At 35.1% G+C, this 18,207-nt stretch overlaps 1 protein-coding gene across 1 annotated transcript in view; it reads left to right on the top strand.

Moving 5' to 3' along the window:
- The window catches only part of LOC149790393 (dynein axonemal heavy chain 7-like), a 184,759-nt gene that overhangs the window by 94,751 nt on the left and 71,801 nt on the right, over positions 1-18,207 (top strand). Inside the window, exons 37-45 of the mRNA XM_089972442.1 lie at positions 563-718; positions 1,320-1,488; positions 3,724-3,850; positions 8,305-8,521; positions 9,674-9,990; positions 10,611-10,752; positions 13,876-13,989; positions 17,019-17,137; positions 17,633-17,813. Coding sequence (XP_089828568.1) covers positions 563-718; positions 1,320-1,488; positions 3,724-3,850; positions 8,305-8,521; positions 9,674-9,990; positions 10,611-10,752; positions 13,876-13,989; positions 17,019-17,137; positions 17,633-17,813 — 1,542 coding nt within the window. The remainder of the gene's footprint in view (positions 1-562; positions 719-1,319; positions 1,489-3,723; positions 3,851-8,304; positions 8,522-9,673; positions 9,991-10,610; positions 10,753-13,875; positions 13,990-17,018; positions 17,138-17,632; positions 17,814-18,207) is intronic.

Here is an 18,207-nt window from a genome sequence, read left to right as displayed (position 1 = left end):
AGTCAAATCAAGAGTCAGTCTAGCAGTAGGAACAAACACCAGTCAAATGTAGGATTAGTCTTGAAGTAGGAACAAAAGCCAGTCAAATCAAGGGTCAGTCTAGCAGTAGGAACAAATGCCAGTCAAATGTAGGTACAATCTTGAAATAGGAACAAAAAACAGTCAAATCAAGGGTCAGTCTAGCAATAGGAACAAGAACCAGTCAGGTCAAGGGTCAGTCTAGCAGTAGGAACAAAAACAAGTCAAATGTAGGATCAGTCCAGAAATAGGATCAAAAACCTGTCAAATGTAGGATCAGTCTAGAAATAGGAACAGAAACTGGTCAAATCAAGAGTCAATCCAGCATTAGGAACAAGAACCAGTCAAATGTAGGATCAGAATTGAAATAGGAACAAAAACCAGTAAAAGCAATGGTCATTCTAGCAATAGGAACAAGAACCAGTCAAATAAAAGATCGGTCTAGCAGTAGGAACAAGAACCAGTCAAATGCACAGAATGGGCTTTTCATTACTTATGGACTTGTCACTGGAAAATTATAATAAATATAATTTAATTCTTTCAGGATTTCCTGTTGAACAAACTTGACAAGGAGGTGTTCAAGCCAAACATCATTAACTTCTCAGCTCAGACAAGTGCCAACCAAACCCAGAACATCATCATGTCCAAGTTGGACAAGAGGAGAAAGGGAGTTTACGGTCCTCAGCTGGGGAAGCAGGCTGTAAGTGTTTAGAATTTAATCATTTCACTAAAACATTGGTTTCCAACTCCCAGGTTGTGACCCAAATCAGGCTCACAAGGACGTTCTGGATGGTTGCAGAGAGTTGCCAGGATTTTATTAGGATGGCAAAACTTATCAAAATGTGGAAATGGGGTCATGAGGCACAGAATAAAATATTTTTTAGGGTTGTGGCCAAAAAGGGTTGGGATGCAATATCTGCATAGTGTGGTTCTACATTATTATTATTATTATTATTATTATTATTATTTTACAGACTATTCTGCACATGGTAATATTTGTAATTATTGGGATTATACAGTATCCTGGATATGCTTACATTTAAATTATTGAAATTTACTGTATGAAAAAGTCAAAATTTAAAAAAAAATTAATTAGTTGTTTCTGTTAAAAAAGTAAAAGTTGAGCAATTTCTCAGCTTTTGAAAAAATCCTTAACTTTTAGTCAAAGAATCAATGAGAATGTTTTCAGCACAACAGATGACACATATTTAGTCATACTATGTTCAGATTTCATCATCACAGCTAAAGTTTTAGAAAAAATTTGAAAGTCTGAAGTTGAGGAAGATGCTATTTACTTTCAGATTGTATTTGTTGATGACCTGAACATGCCAGCTTTGGAGAAGTTTGGAGCACAACCTCCCATTGAGTTGCTACGGCAATGGCTTGACCACTGGACATGGTATGACCTTAAAGAGGTCACACCCATCAAACTGATTGACATTCAGCTCATTGCTGGGATGGGACCACCAGGTAAGGTGTTAACCATTATTTTAGACAGAACTAACTTAAGAATAATTGATTAGTAATTCTACAAGTTTACCTATCAAGCTGTGCAGTATTTTAGCTCATTGCATGAATGGATCTGTATGTTATTCTGCCATTGTTGGCCTTTTAACAAAACACAGGTAACAACGGATTCATGTTTCAATCCAGTATTCATTTTGATTCTTCTCTTTTTTGCACTTTCTTCTATTCTACACTGTAACTTGTATGCAATTTGTACTAAGCACTTAAAACATTATATATATATATATATATATATATATATATATATATATATATATATATATATATATATATATATACATACATACATACATACATACTCCTGTATAAGTTGAGCACAACTTCAAACATCAAAGACCCTGATTACTCCTAACATCTTGCAGAGACCCTGATCTGCTAGTACATTATGGCAAATCAGCTCTGGCTCTGTATATTTTGCAGTTAGACTCAACATATAAGCAAGTATATATGGTATGTTTCTATAATAGAGATGTGTTATATACCAGTTTGCTTCCTTCAAGGTCAGGGACAAAGGTCAGTGTTTTCAGTATTTCATTCTACCCCCTGAGCTCAGCTGCTGTTCATTGTAGAGAAATTAAATACTGAAATACCTCTGCAATAAGATTTATCTGATACCACAGGCTGGGTCATATCTTTAGGGTCAAGGTCACAAAATGAATCAGATTACATACACTACTGATTTTCCTCAATTTGCCAGGTATTGGACATAAATTCACAAACAATTAGTTTTTTTTAATCTGCATTTGCAGACGATAAGACATATTTATGTTAATGTTTTGCTGTAAAGCAGTAGAATGACAGTTTTAAGAATGGATCAGTTATGACCTTAAGTATCGCACACCCATTGGGACCCTGAGTGGTAGAGTGGTCTAAAACAATCACTGCCATCTCACCTCTGTCTTCATGGGTTCAGATCTAAGGCTCAGCCAGTGTGGGTATGTGAGAAGGCTTGCCAGTAGCTTCTCATGGGTTGTTGGTTCTTTCTGGGGTTTTCCCGGGTTCATCCTCTACCATTTATACTGGCCGCCATGTATAGCCTATCTTGTGCTGAAAAATGGCATTAAATCCTATAACAACAACAGCAACAACATCTCACACCCATCAGACTTGTTGATATTAAGTTCATAGCAATTTTGGGACCACCATGTATCATGTCATTTTCATTATTAACCAATAATATTTTTATTTACAGCAGTCATTATGTGGCATCCGCAAATCATAATTCCATGACATCTTTCAAAATGTATCTTTTGCTTGGAAATTTTGTAATTAAAAAATTGTTTAATCTCAATGAATTACAGGAGTGTATGTGAACAGAATTATGTATCATATTGTTCCATTTGAAGGAATACTTTTTTAAAGAATAATATTCTGTCTTTGGCTTGGAAGGACCTAATGTTGTCAAGTCCATGGAATGCTGTCTGCTTATAGTTTCTGTTGCTATGGTTACCTTTACTAGCCCTTTGTGGGACCCTGGATTGCCAAGTGGTCTAAAACACTTGCCTTTACCAATTATACAGCCATCTTACCTCTGTCCACATGGGTTTAAGTCTCAGGCTCAGCCAATGTGGTATGTGAGACTGCTGCCAGTAGCTGGTAGTTCTTTGTGGGATTTCTCACCCACCAAATAATGTATAGGCTATCATGTGCTGAAAAATGGCATTAAACACCATAAAAACAACAACAAATACCAGTATTCCTCTAGCAACATGTAACCTGAATATTAAATGTTATAGGTCTTTTCTTCTCTTTATCTATCAACTGAGAACTTTGTTTAAAAATATTGATGGAAAAAATAAGTAAGCAATTGCCTTTTATGAGCATTTAAGATACGATTATAAAGGGAGATAATCACTGAGTAGAATAATAAAACCATTATCTGAGTATTAAAATTTGAGTTATGCACCTTTTAAAAAACCTAGACTCTCTCAAAGCCAAAAGGATAGTTGTTGTTGTTTTGGGGTTTATCGCCATTTCTCAGCACAAGATAGGCTATGTATGGTGGCCAGTATAACTGGTGGAGGAAGAACCTGAGAAACTCCTGAAGAACCAGTGACCCACAAGAAGCTTGTAGATGATCAGTAAATGGAACAATGTTCATTTCCTTGAAGCTATTGTAATATACCATGCTATCCTCATTATCCAAGTGATACTGTGTTCTCAATACTTTGATTTTAGGTGGTGGAAGAAACCCAGTTACTGCACGCTTCTTGCGTCACTTCAACACCATTACTATTAATGAGTTTGATGACGAAACTATGGTCACCATTTTTAGAAAGATTATGGAGTGGCACATCTCCTCAAGGTAAAACTCTGCATTTATTATATTTGTTTATTTATTTACAATAGCAAATTGTTTATCAGGAAATAAATTGTCAGTTGTCTGTAGATCTCCATGAGTGGCTGTTCTTTTACATGGGGTGCTTAATCTACATGCAAAATTTAAATTTGTTTGCTATTAAATGGAAAGAAAAAAATAAGGAGAAATTTATTAAAATGAGGCCTGATATCCATTGTATGTTGACATGGCTATATATCTCCTTGATTATAAAATTTATATTGCCTTCCTGTTGAACTGTGCAATAATGGTGACACTTTCTGTATGTGACAGTAATGGCAAGGGCAGCAGTGGTGTCAATGGTTTTAAGGTGCTGTACAGAGGTTTTGAAAGTCACATCTCTTCTACATCAACTGCAATTTCAGTAAAAGTGTTACCGTGATTCATAAGTTTTACACTGATATGCTGTTAGTTACTGTAAGTTTACTCATGTATATGGAATGTTAAGACTGTCTGTGTGTATGTCAATATGTCTGAAACTCTTTCTTTTCCATTCTATAACTTTAAAGCTGTTTTTGTTTAGGTAGTAAAACTTGGTATATTTGTACATTGTCATTGAAAGGTGCGTCATGTACCAGTGCAGGGTACTATCTTCAAGGCCAATGTCATGGCCCAATATTTTAAGTTTTCCATCGTACTTTGCCTTTAATTCTATAACTTGAAATCCACTTGACATTAAAGGATGAAAATTGGTATATTTATGCATCGTCACTAGAAGGTATGTCCCATTTGACATCGGGGGTGTCTATCTTCAATGTCAAGGTCACTGTTCACTATTTGTTTTCAACACACTTTCCCTTCCATTCGATAACTTTCATGGCATTTGAGATTAAGGGATGAATTTTTGTATACTTGTACATAATTACCGGAAGGCTGGAGGCTCCAAGTGGCCGAGTGGTCTAAAGCGCTCTCCATTACGGATCACTGCCATCTCATCTCTGTCTGCGTGGGTTTGAGTCTCAGATTCGGCCAATGTGGGTATGTCAAAAAGCTTGCCAGTAGCTTCTTGTGGGTTGGTGGTTCTTTCCGGGGTTTTCCTGGGTTCTTCCTCCACCATTAATACTGGCCACCATGTATAGCCTATCATGTGCTGAAAAATGGTGTTAAACCCTACAACAACAACAACAACAACCAGAAGGTTGATCACATACCACACTGGGAGTTGTATCTTCAAGGTCAAGGTCATAGCTCAGTGTTTAAAGTTTTCCATCACCTTTCACTTTGTAGCTTGGATCTGTTTGAGATATTGGCTGAAACTTTGTATGTTCATATATCATTACCAGAATGAGTGTTGTGCATAGCTGCCAACCCTCATGAATTTGGCGTGAATTTCATGACTTTTTCAGCGATTCACGGATTCACACTGCGAGCCAAAAATTCACAAATTCTCCAGTTCTCAATTATTTTAAATCTTGAATAAAATAACTAATTCCCCGTTAAGTGTTAGTCGTGATATTTGCAGTTGCCAAAACGGTCCGGTACTGCTGGTCACGATATTAGTAGAACTACAGCCAATTGGTACAGTTGGCCTGTAGCAAGCATTTTAGCCTATTTTAATCAATATGTATAAGGGTAGTTTTAGAAATGCTTTTGAGAGAAACTGGAGCCTAACCAGAATTTTGCTCAGCGCATTCGTCACCAACACTGATTTGAGTTACCGTTCAGCATCGCATGTAAGATCTTGAAAATGTCTTCACCACCAAGGAAAAAGAAATGTATTGCTCACAAAGTGAAGTTTAATTTGGAATATATCAAAAGTTGGCCATGCATTCTGCCATTAAACATTGATATACATCATGCTTTTTGCACACAGTGTGCCACAAATTTTAGTATTGGGCATGGTGGCAGAGACAATGTGAGGAAGCACATCAGTTGCAAAAAACACGTAGAACTTGGGGAAAATTAAGAATTCGCAGATTTCAGCTCTGGAATATTTTAAGCCATCAGTGGAAGACCTGCTAGCTACCAATGCTGAAGCATTATTTGTGAGTTTTCTTCTTGAACACAATCTACCTTTATCAGCTGGAGACCATGCTAAACATTTGTTCTGACATGTCCTGGACTCGAAGCTTGCTTCCAAATTTTCCTGTGGAAGAATCAGAAGTGCTGCAGTTCCTGTGCATTCCTTTAGGGCCTCCTTAGCTGCAGAAAATTTGTCATCAATTTTAGTCCCCAAGATCAACCGGCAGGAAAGAAGTTTGAACTGTTTAGAAAACAAATTTATGATCAAACAGTTGAGGAAGTTCAAGTCTGCCATAGTATCTTGTATTATGAAAACCATAATAAATAGAAATGCAGATATATTTTTGCATATATGTAGTGTTTTAGTTTTATATTATGATCTTGATATAGTGTAGTATTGACAGTCAGAGTGGATGGAGTTATTGTCTTGATATTTTTCACTAATTCATGTCCAAATTCACCAGTTTTTATCCCTGTTTTCACTAATTGCGAGCCTGGAAGGCTGGCAGCTATGGTTGTGTGGCACAGAAGGGTTCCTATCATGAAGGTCTAGATCACTGCTTAATATTTTCATTTTACATTGTTTCCTTTTAGCTCTGTGATTTTAGAGCTATTTGAGATTGGGGTCTGTAACTTTGTATACTCACACATTATCATTAGATGGTATGTCAAGTTTCACTTTGGATTGTTTCTTGAAGATCAAAGTTATAGCCCAATATTTCAAGTTTTCTGATTTATTTCCCCTTCCACTCTAACAGCTGCCTTGCTAGGCACTCAGCATTAAGAGGTTAGTGTTAGGACTGGTCAACCTGGTGTCAGGATAATGTTAAACTGCCACACTGCAGACATCATAGCGATAGGACTGAAAAATTGTTAAAGCTATGTTAAAAATCCAAATCACACCCACCCACCCTTCCATTCTATACATTTTAGGGCCATTTAAGATTGAGCTATGAAACATGGTATATATAATGAAACATGGTATATATAATGAAACATGGTATATAAAATGGGGTTCTTATCTTCATTGCACAGGCCATGGCATAATATTTTAATTTTCCATAACACTTTTTTTGTCTGCTCCATAATTTGGGATCTGTTTGAGATTAAAGGATGCAATACTGTGTACATATATGTTACCTTGAGCATGTGCATTGTATACCATCTTTGCAGCTGAAGGTTCAATATCAGCATCATGATGTGAACTGTTGAATTCTTTTTATTATACTTTCCATTCTGCTTGTTAATTTTAGAGCCATTTGAGGTGAATGGATAAGAATGGATTATCACTAAAAGGTGTGTCACATATCAAATTAATGGTATAACTATACATTATCATGAAAAGGGGTGTCACAAATCACATTAATGGTATAACTATACATTATCATTTAAAGGGGTGTCACATATCACATTAATGGTATAACTATACATTATCACTAAAAGGGGTGTCACATATCACATTAATAGCATAACTATACATTATCACTAAATGGGGTGTCACATATCACATTAATGGTATAACTATACATTATCACTAATAGGGGTGTCACATATCACCTTAATGGTATACATCATCACTAAAAGGGGTGTCACATATCACATTAATGGTATAACTATACATTATCACTAAATGGTGTGTCACATAGCACATTAATGGTATAACTATACATTGTCACTAAAAGGGGTGTCTGCCACATATCACATTAACGGTTATATCTTCAGGCTTAAGGTACAATGTTTTAGGTTTCAGTCACAGTTGCTTAACAAATTAAGAGTTGTTTAAGATAAATGGATGAAGTGAAACTTGGTTACTTTCCACTTCTGGTCAGTATTTTTATATGTGTATCAAAAGGTCATGGTTGGATTTAATTATTCTGACTTCACAGGGAACCAAAACATAACTGAATTTGCATGTTACCTAATAAGGCTAATTATTTTGTGCACTACAAATATCTAGGCTACAAATGTTGATCATACATATCATTGGTAACAGCAGGTAATTGTAGCAGTTATCTCCCTTTGGTCCAAATAGTGATGCTGATCAGGGGCTGTTCTAGTAAAACATACCTGGAACCCAAGGAAGGCACTTATAATGTAGGGTGCTCACTCTTAGAAGTAATTTATAATTGTATTATCATTTTAATGTGAACTCTGCAAAATCAAAGTACCCCTAGCATATATTTTTTAAAAACTGCCTTCACTGGGTACCATGTATGTTTAAATGGAACAGCCCTAACATAGAAATCAGCTTTGTCTTACATGCATAAGTAGAATCATAACACTGTTCACAGGGTAGACACTATATTCTGTGGAATACATGTTAATCTTTTACATGTCAAGTAATCATTGGGTCCAAAGGTTAAAGGTCAGTTCTTTTGGATAAGGATCCAGATTCATGAATGGACTTAGTGCAGTAAAATTAATCATTTAATTAATTTCCTTCATTACCATTTTGACAGAGGCTTCAGTAATGAGTTCAAGCCATGTGTTGATCAAATTGTCCAAAGCACACTGCAGGTATACAAAGAGGCCATGCAAAACTTGCTGCCCACCCCTGCCAAGTCTCACTATCTGTTCAATTTGCGAGACTTCAGCCGAGTTATACAGGGAGTTCTCTTGTCAACCCCAGAAACCATGGAGGAACCAGCATCAATGAAGAGGCTGTGGGTTCATGAGGTATGATGACAAGTTGCTTGTACTTTCTTCTTTTAGATTTCATAGTCTTAGATGTTTTTGTTACTGCTGTGAATCCAGGGATGAAAGTTTTTTCATGTGTACACACCTGTCCTTTTTTCTATGTATTTGTAAGTCACAAAATCCTTCTTTGCCCAGTTACTCTTACATCTTTTGGTTCTTACATCTTTCAGTGTACTGTACTGATGCATAATTATATACAGATTAAGTTATTTTAATTGAATATTTTTTCAAAGTTTGCCATTAACCTGTTGAGTTTCATCTTGGCTGTTTGTCTGGGTCTAAACAACCTGTGAGCTTTGGTGAAATAAAATTTACTTACTAGACTGTTTCAGTCAGGGTCATCATCTGCTGTAAACATTTGATATAATTTATTGTATGTTAGTTTAGGATCTTATTTCATCTTTTGTCCAACTCATCCTTACATTGTACTAAGTAGAAACATAAAAATGTGGCATCGGGAACAAAAGGAAAACCTTGTATCAGGTTCATACATGAAAACATTGCGTCAGGTACAAACATGAATAATTTGCATCAGGTATAAATATAAATACATTGTACCAGGTACAGACATAAGCATATTGTATCAGGTACAGATGGAAACACTTTTACCTAATAAGTAGAGAACAGATTTTTTTTAGAGTATAGAAAAAGATTATTGAATGCATCTATATCTGGCTCAGAAACATAAAACATAGTCTATAAAAAAAAGACCAGTAGGTGTCAGCTTTCTTATTGCTTATTTTAGCTCATTATCAGAACTGCATCTTGTATTTGTTCTTTTATGTATTTTATCACAGAGCTATAACCAAGTAATTTATTTTCTGTCGATTATGACTTTGATATAATTTCATAATAATTTATTATTATGTAAGCCACCTTTGAAAGATTCAGTTTTTCACATGATAAATAATACTGAGTTCATTTGATAAAACCACAGTATAGTTCAAGAAAATGATTTAAAAATATATTTGGAATCCTCAATCACTATCTTTAGCTTTATGGTGTCATTTTTGATGTCATGAATTGTTGTTATACTTGTTACATATAGACAAATTATGATATGGACATGTTGACCTAAATAACACAATAGTCTTGTCTGTATATTTAATTATTATTTTAAAATCAAATTAGGTGTTCCGAGTGTACTATGACCGTCTGGTTGACAATCCAGATAGGAACTGGCTGTTCAATTACGTCAGAGAAGTCTCCAAAGACAAGCTTCGTGAAGACTTTGACCAACTTTTCATTCACCTGGACTTTGACAATGATGGCAAGGTTACTGAAGATGACCTGCGTAGCTTGGTTTATTGTGACTTTGCAGACCCCAAATCGGATGCCAAGCATTATGTTGAGGTGCGAGATTTAGAACAGCTCCGACATGTTGTAGAGGGATATCTGGAAGAGTTCAACAACATGAGCAAAAAGAGAATGAATCTTGTGCTGTTCAGGTAGGCTGCAATATACAGTTGTACCTGATTATAAAGTCACTTATTATAATGCAGCTTTTTTATAATACAAATATATTCATGGATTTTATTGAATTAGTTAAATGGCTTTCAAATGTAATTGCTAGTTATTTTTTATCATTTCATTTAAGTGTTTAGCTGTTGAGAAAGTTTTATAATGCAGTAATTCATCAACAGAGACTTAAATTGGTGGTTTTATAAGTTGAACAAAAAGAGAATATAAATTGTATATAAATAATGGAAACGAAATGTTGAATGAATGCATATAAAATGCAGAATGAATATAAATTACATGATGAATGAAATATGAAGAAAACAGAACACAGATAAAAAATATAATGGAATAATGATAAAAAATGGAATACAATTACATTTCACAAACAGATTTTAAAATCTATTTACTTGTACTTTAGGCTGCTGTTAAACTTACACATTGAAAAGCCCCTTTTGCATGATAAAGCTGATCAGATTATTCTGTTAATTCTGGTCTTTTTCTGGTTCTTCTTCCTCTAGATATACAGGTTACTATATATAGCCTATTGTATGCTGAAAATAGCATACAACCTACAAAACCAAACTAATGTAATATCTCTGTGTTACAGATTTGCCATTGAGCATGTTTCCAGAATAGCTCGTGTCATGAAGCAGCCTCGAGGACATTGTCTACTGGTTGGTGTAGGTGGATCTGGACGACAGTCACTGACACGCTTGGCTGCACACATGGCAGATTATGAACTATTCCAGGTATGACAGGATTAATGTTATTATTCAGGAAACCAATAATTCTTATTGGTCGTAGCATGGAGGGAAATAAAGGTAGCAAGTCTGCTAGAATCATAACCATGTGATTGGTTATAGAATTGTAGTTTTTATGGTTAGTAAATTTATTAGTTGAAGTGGTACCAGTCACAGCTTTCAGACTTTTAACAAAGACTTGCATGGGATGCTTACAAGGTTTAGAAATACCATTTTGATCATGGGTGAAAAAGTCATGTTCAAGTCTCACCTATTTGTACAGTGAAACAAAAGGTCAAGGTTAAGGGTACCCTTTTGTACAGTGTAACAAAAATATAATTCTGCTTTCTTTGAGAATAGATATCATGTACAATCTCATTTTATATCATATATCTGTCTCTACATAATGTGATGCCAGATTTAGTCCTAAGCAGTTTGTTAGGAGTAAACGGTAGAACGAACAACTTAAACTCTGATCTGCCAATATGGCATGTAGTGGAAGATCAGGATGTGTGTTGTTTGCAGTGGGAGTCAGGTTATAAGTATATGTTATATGTTCAAATTTTTAAAATGAATCAACATAAATTCTGCACCAGCTTTAGATGAAAATATTGTTTACAGTCACCTGTGGTAGCCTTGCATTTCTGGTAACATTGCAGAGCAGATGACATGTGCAGGTGCACCAAACTGTATGTCATTTCACCAATATTTTAATTGTTGAATTAATTTAATGCAGTGACAGGAAAATTGACCAACAATTAGGTGAAATATTTTGATAAATCATTATGTAAATTAACTGCGTAGATATTCAAGATAGTACATCAGTTTTTATTTTCTTTATACATAAACACAGCAATTTTTATTTTTTTTGCACATAAACTGCTGTCTGTCCTTACTAGAACAAAAAATTTCACAGTAAGAATCAATAAGAGTTATATCCTGATTCACAATCAGTCAGTTTGGAATGTCCACATATTATAATTACACAAAATTCTTTCCACAATCATGCACGACTTCCTAGGTTACACATTGCATGAAGCAGTCATCACAGGAGTTATCTTATCATGACCCTCTATGTAACATGACAAGTATGGTAGCCTGTATGTGCCCAAATTTATTTAGGTTAATAAAATAAATGTCATTTTTATCACGTACAAAATTAAAGAATACATGCATCATTTTTTATATTTTGAATATTCATACCATAGTTTTTCAAAAGGTTCAGGTTCATTTTAAACAAAAGATTGCGACTAATTACCCTTCTTTGTTCACCACACTTGCCTTTACTGCATCTCTGTAGAACTCATTTTTGTTCTGTCTGGATAAGTTTGATGTATTTCTCAGGAAGGTCAAAATTTATTATTGTGTCTGGGAGTTTCTTGAACAGTGTCAAAAGTTGGGTGAAACATTGGCCTATCAGCTGACAGATGGGTGACCTAAATAAAAACTTCCATGTTTTACTAAATTGGACAATGAGATTCTTTTAGTTTAGAATCATTATTTTAAATAAATTTACAGAAGAAATTTTTTTAAACTATCTATGCAATGTTCATTTTGTTGATAACTAAATCTTTTTTCCTTGTTAGAAGGAATCATTTAACTTAAAACGTGAAATACTTAAAAATACTGCTGATTTTTGATGTTAGTGCTAAAGGAGTTTAGATTACTGAGTACAAAAGTTTATTTTAGCTCACCTTGTTGTAAGGCCATATGAACTTCTGTTAATACCCTGTCCATAATATGTCCATCCAGAAACAATTGCTATTTTCAACATAGTAAAAAAAAACATCACACTGATTTTAACCAAATTTGTCAAAAAGCATGGTGTCAAGAAGAGCTTTCAAAAAGTTTTACAGATGATGGCAATATGTTTAGTCTTTCTAAAACAGTTACATTTGAATTACTTCTCAACAACTGATCTACAGTATCTGACTGAATTTGAAACAAATGATCCTAACGTGAAAGCTCATCAGATTTGTAAACCCTGATGCTGATCCATTGTCAGATGTAACCATTGTTACAATAAAAACCCTTAAACGATTTCATCGCAAAAACCAGTCAGCCAATTTTGACTGAACTTGACAGAAAGCTTCTTGATATAAAGCTTTTCAGGTTAACTTTGTAGAAACTATGTCTTTCTGCCATAAAATGTGGCCATTGTTATTAAATATAGGAAAATATGGCCATTGTTACTAAATATAGGAAAATATGGCCATTGTTACTAAATATAGGAAAATATGGCCATTGTTACTAAATACAGGAAAACATGGCCATTGTTACTTAATACAGGAAAACCTTTAAATGATAAATTCCTTAAAATTTGCTCGACAGAATTGGACCAGATTTGAAAGAAAACATGCCAATTTGCCACCACTGCTAAGATAGAAAAACACTTATTAAAATTAAACAACTTCTATTAAAAGAAGAAAAAAAACACTTGACAGAATCTGACTGAATTTAACAGAAAGTATGAAGTTCTTCAGAAATGTGCAAAATGATGCCAGTCTGCTATCAAATATGGCTGTTGATACCAATGTAAGAAAAAAGCTGAATAGATTTGGACTAAATTGGACAGAAAGTGCCTTAGCTTGAAATCCATTCAGATGTAGTTGTTGTATGGTTTAACGCCATTTTTCAGCACACGATAGGCCATACATGGCGGCCAGTATTAATGGTGGAGGAAGAATCGGGGAAAACCCCGGAAAGAACCACCGACCCTCGAGAAGCTACTGGCAGGCTTTCTCACATACCCCCATTGGCCGAATCTGAGACTCGAACCTACGCAGACAGAGGTGAGATGGCAGTGATCCATAACGGAGATTGCTTTAGACCACTCGGCCACTCGGGGCCCCCATTCAAATGTATATGGATTATATTATCTATAATCGTATATAGCGTCCATAGCTAAAACTATAAAATATAAAAAAAATTAACAGTTTATATGAAAAGCAGCTCAACTGATGTGTTATTAAATATGAATTGTTAGGCAGATGTAAATAGGTATGTGATCCCACACCCACTCATGCCTTTTGTTTTTTATTTGCTTTAATGGGTTGTTATGTGGGAATTTTAGTTTCCACATTTCTTTGTACATTGTGTTCTGTCCACCTTCCAATTTTCTTCTCTCTTAAGGTTGAAATCACGAAGAGTTACACAAGTGTGGAGTGGCGTGAAGACTTGAAACATATTCTGAGGAAATCAACAGAAACGGATAACCATGGCGTATTCCTTTTCTCTGACTCACAGGTAAATACACAAGTGTTCCTGATATTTAGTGTCCCTCATATGATCATATGATATGACCCCATAAAGGAAGAGAATTAATGCAGCATGATTTAAAGCATAAATTCTTCTTGATGTCAGTATATGTCATCTTCTTCAGATGTATTACCTTGTCATAATGTATTAGGAATATATACATTACCTTGCAAATCCAGCCCTTCAAAGCTAAAAGATAGATTCACCACATCTTTTGTCTTCTTTTAACAAAAAGTTGCTAGAAGGTCATCTGCTTGCCTGGGCAAAAGTTGGACTAGATTGGTCTCCTCATGGATGGACTAGATTGGTCTCCCCATAGATGGACTAGATTGGTCTCCTCATGGATGGACTAAATTGGTCTCCCCATGGATATACTAGATTGGTCTCCTCATGGATGGACTAGATTGGTCTCCCCATGGATGGACTAGATTAGTCTCCTCATGGATGGACTATATTGGTCTCCCCATGGATGGACTAGATTGGTCTCCCCATGGATGGATCAGATTGTACAGTTTTTACAAAAAATAGTGTTCAGAGGTTATCTGCTTGCCTATGCAAAATGTTGGACCATATTGGGATTGGCACCAAATGTCATTATGTCTGGTCAGCATGCTTTTTTTGAAGACTTGAAGTGCCCTAAGCTTGCTCTCTAATACCATTTTGGAGGCAGACCTCACAGGTCAGAAATACTGAGTGTGCAACACTCTGTAGCAAGATATAAAAATCCCTTGTTTTGCTTTTGTTTCATCTTGAATTTCTTGTCACAATCCTACCTTATTATTTCTGTTTGGACATTGAGTTAAAAACTACCTTGTTTTGAATTTGTACCCCCTTAGAATATTCTATGAGGATCACCTTGGTGGTGTCCCTCCTCCACTCCAAGAGTTGGATCTTAGCCTGGGAATGTGTAGCCAAGGAACTAATCCAAGATCATCATAAATATTTCCACATTGGCATAGTACACCTCTCCCTCGATAACTCGCACACATCGGGGTCCATAAACATTGACGCACTATAAGTGAGGCGCGAGTTATTGAGGGACCTATTAAAAAAAAGCCAAAACCAATAAAGGTATCATGTAAAGGCAAAAGGGGGATGGGTGTGTTGGCAGGTTATAGCTTTGAATACTCAATTTATAATCATGTGCGATTAACTGTGAATAAATATCTCTTAATAACGGTGTAATTTGTTTATTTTTTCCTCATAGAGCAACATTCATTTCAGGATAAATTACAGTATTTTGAGGTTATCATCAAAAACATTATTCAATGTGGTTTCCGTTCGCTTAACACAAGTACCACTTCACACATTGTGTACTACGTCACTAATTTGTGTTTTGAATTGGATACATTCTAGTTTTATTGTTTGATCCAAATTAGATGGGGTTTTAATCAAAAGATTGACACTCTTTTCAAGAAACATTGTCGAACGATAGATAGATAGATCGATAGGTAGATAGATAGATAGATAGATTTGATTATGGTAGAAGTAAAATGAAAAAAATTACCATGTCTTTTGGCTTGTTTTAGAAACAAAAGTGCTTGCCAGTGTCTGAATTGAGTGATGTTGCCCATATATTATGATCATGTATGTATTACTTAAGAAACATATTTTACATCAAAATTTGGTTCATTGTCTGATATGTTACCTATCATGATATGTCAGGACAACAGGTAACAGGCAGAGGGAGTTACAGTCTGGAGTTGGTCTTTTCTGTGGTCTTCTAGAGCATGCAAATCCATTTTGAATTTCATGTGGATATGGGCTTTGGTTAGCACATGGTATTATGCATTAAACATGGATCAGAGAAAACGTTTGGTCCCGCAAATCCAGTACAATGAATAAGACAATAAAATGCATAACAATTCAGTTGAAGTCAGTAAATTGATGACAGACTTATAAATTATGTCAATCAAGCTGCCATCAGTACTCTTAGATTTGTGCATCAGTATAGATGGATTTGTCTCCCTGTCTAGAAGGGATGATGTGTATCAATCATAAATTAGGACAGATGAACAATGGCCTCGTAGTTAGAATTTCACTCACAAACTGCTGGTTCAGGAGCCAGACTTATAAATACCTTTGTACTGTTTAATTCAGCAAGGTAGTGATTTTAAATGTGAGGATATGTGTCTTTATTGATAGCATATATTAGTGACCAAGTACAACTCCATGATGTTTGTACTTTCAAACACAGCCATTGGCAGTTGCATGGTCTTAGAACACTTCATCTAGATAACAATAATGAATAAAGGAAGAAATACTTAAATATGTGCCTTTGAATTTGAATTTGAAAGTTACTTGGTATTTTCAAATATATCTCTGTAAATATTAAAGAACAGTTAACAGGTTAGCCAAATATAAAATCCTATGAGTATGGTATGAAGGGAAAAGTCACTCAGCACTGTTGTAAAATGGGCACTACCTTACCCTACTGCTCTTTAGTGTTTCTTTCACAATTTTTCTTTCACAATGGTGTCATTTCACTAAAACCAGAAAAATGAGCAATGTGGATCCAATGTTTCATGCAAAGATGCAAGTGTTGTTTTCAAATAACATGTTTTCATGTCTATTAACCAGCTTGCAAAAGACCATTATGTCATAGAAAGGAGTTTCCAGTTTTAAAAAATGGTATGGTTATTTTGTTGAAATTATATGCCATTTTTACAAAGCCAAAATTAGAAATACAATTGACACGCTGAAATAAAATCTATATTAATGTTGCTTTCATTCATGCCCAGATCAAAGGATTTGACCACATGTAACCTGTAGTTACTGTAAAATATGGTAATTAAGTTCCTTTTACTGTCAGTAGCATGCACTATTTATTATTTGGTACAGGCGTATAGCAGAGAATAATCCCTTATTAGTATATCCCAGAAAAATGTAGGAGAAAGTCTTAGGTGAGTGAATATAACAGGAATATATGCTGACACTACACCTAGATGTAACTGTGATTACCTTATCACCTATAATAATTACAGTTGTAATATCTCAGATTGTTTTTTCTTTATTAGATCAAGCAAGAGTCCTTCCTGGAGGACATTAATAACCTTCTTAATGCTGGTGAAGTGCCTAACCTGTTTGCCTTGGATGAGAAACAGGAAATTTGTGAGAAAATGAGACAGCTGGATAGGTAAGCCTCAGACTTTCACTGAGGTCACCTGGACTTCTGGATTTACTCCCCTATCTCTTTTCTAATTTCAAGTACACTTTGCTTGTTTTAAAATCACTTACACCATTTAATCTTTTTTATTGTGTGCATGAAATATAACCTTGTTCAAGAATATAAGTAACAAAACTCACTGGAGCAAAGCACAGAAATACATTCAAACCATAGAGAGATCAAATCAGAAGAATTATAATTAATCACACAAGTTGAAACTACTTTGGCACTTAAAAATGAGTTTATTTTTGTTTGTATAACTCGGTGACTGAGAATTTCCTTGTATTTCCAGAAATAAGTTTCATTGATGTTTATATATTAAACTGATTTACCAACAGGATATTCTTTTAAGAATACAATGCTTACACTGTGCTGTTCATTATGGTGATGTATAGATTTATCTTCTATCACCGGACAACATCATGCATATCTACCTAAACTAAATTTTTATATAAATATTCACAGGCAGAGGGATAAGACCAAGCAGACAGATGGGTCTCCAGTTTCACTTTTCAATATGTTTGTGAACCGAGTGAGGGAGCAGCTACACATTGTACTGGCGATGAGTCCCATTGGAGATGCTTTCCGAAACAGGCTCAGGAAGTTTCCATCTCTTATAAACTGCTGCACTATTGACTGGTTCCAGGTATGACAAATGTTTATTAGAATAAAATGATTATTTTCAATAAACGTTTACAAATTAAGTTATATGCCTATCAGAAAGGTGATATGCATAATGTTATGACACCCACCTCTATGTTTATCTGGCGTTTGTCCATCTGTTACCTTTTACATTTCGTCACAACAACTTTGTATTTATACCATCTACCTTAACAAGACTATGTGGATGGTTGCACTGAGGTAATATCAATATTTATGGATTTCAAGTTCAGTAGGTCAAAGATAAAAGTCATCAAGATTGAAAATAGAAAACTGTTTCCACATATAACGAGTTCACATAGTGAGTTCCACCACTCCAGTGGCCTTATGGTTAGAGCATCCGCCTTGGAAGTGGGAGGTCATGGGTTTGATCCCTGGCC

The sequence above is a fragment of the Sinohyriopsis cumingii genome, chromosome 10 (genome assembly GCF_028554795.1).
Source record: "Sinohyriopsis cumingii isolate HCF-2022 chromosome 10, ASM2855479v2, whole genome shotgun sequence".
In the NCBI taxonomy this organism is placed as follows: domain Eukaryota; kingdom Metazoa; phylum Mollusca; class Bivalvia; order Unionida; family Unionidae; genus Sinohyriopsis; species Sinohyriopsis cumingii.
Note: the sequence above shows the minus strand (reverse complement) of the source record. Positions and strands in the feature narration are given on the sequence as shown.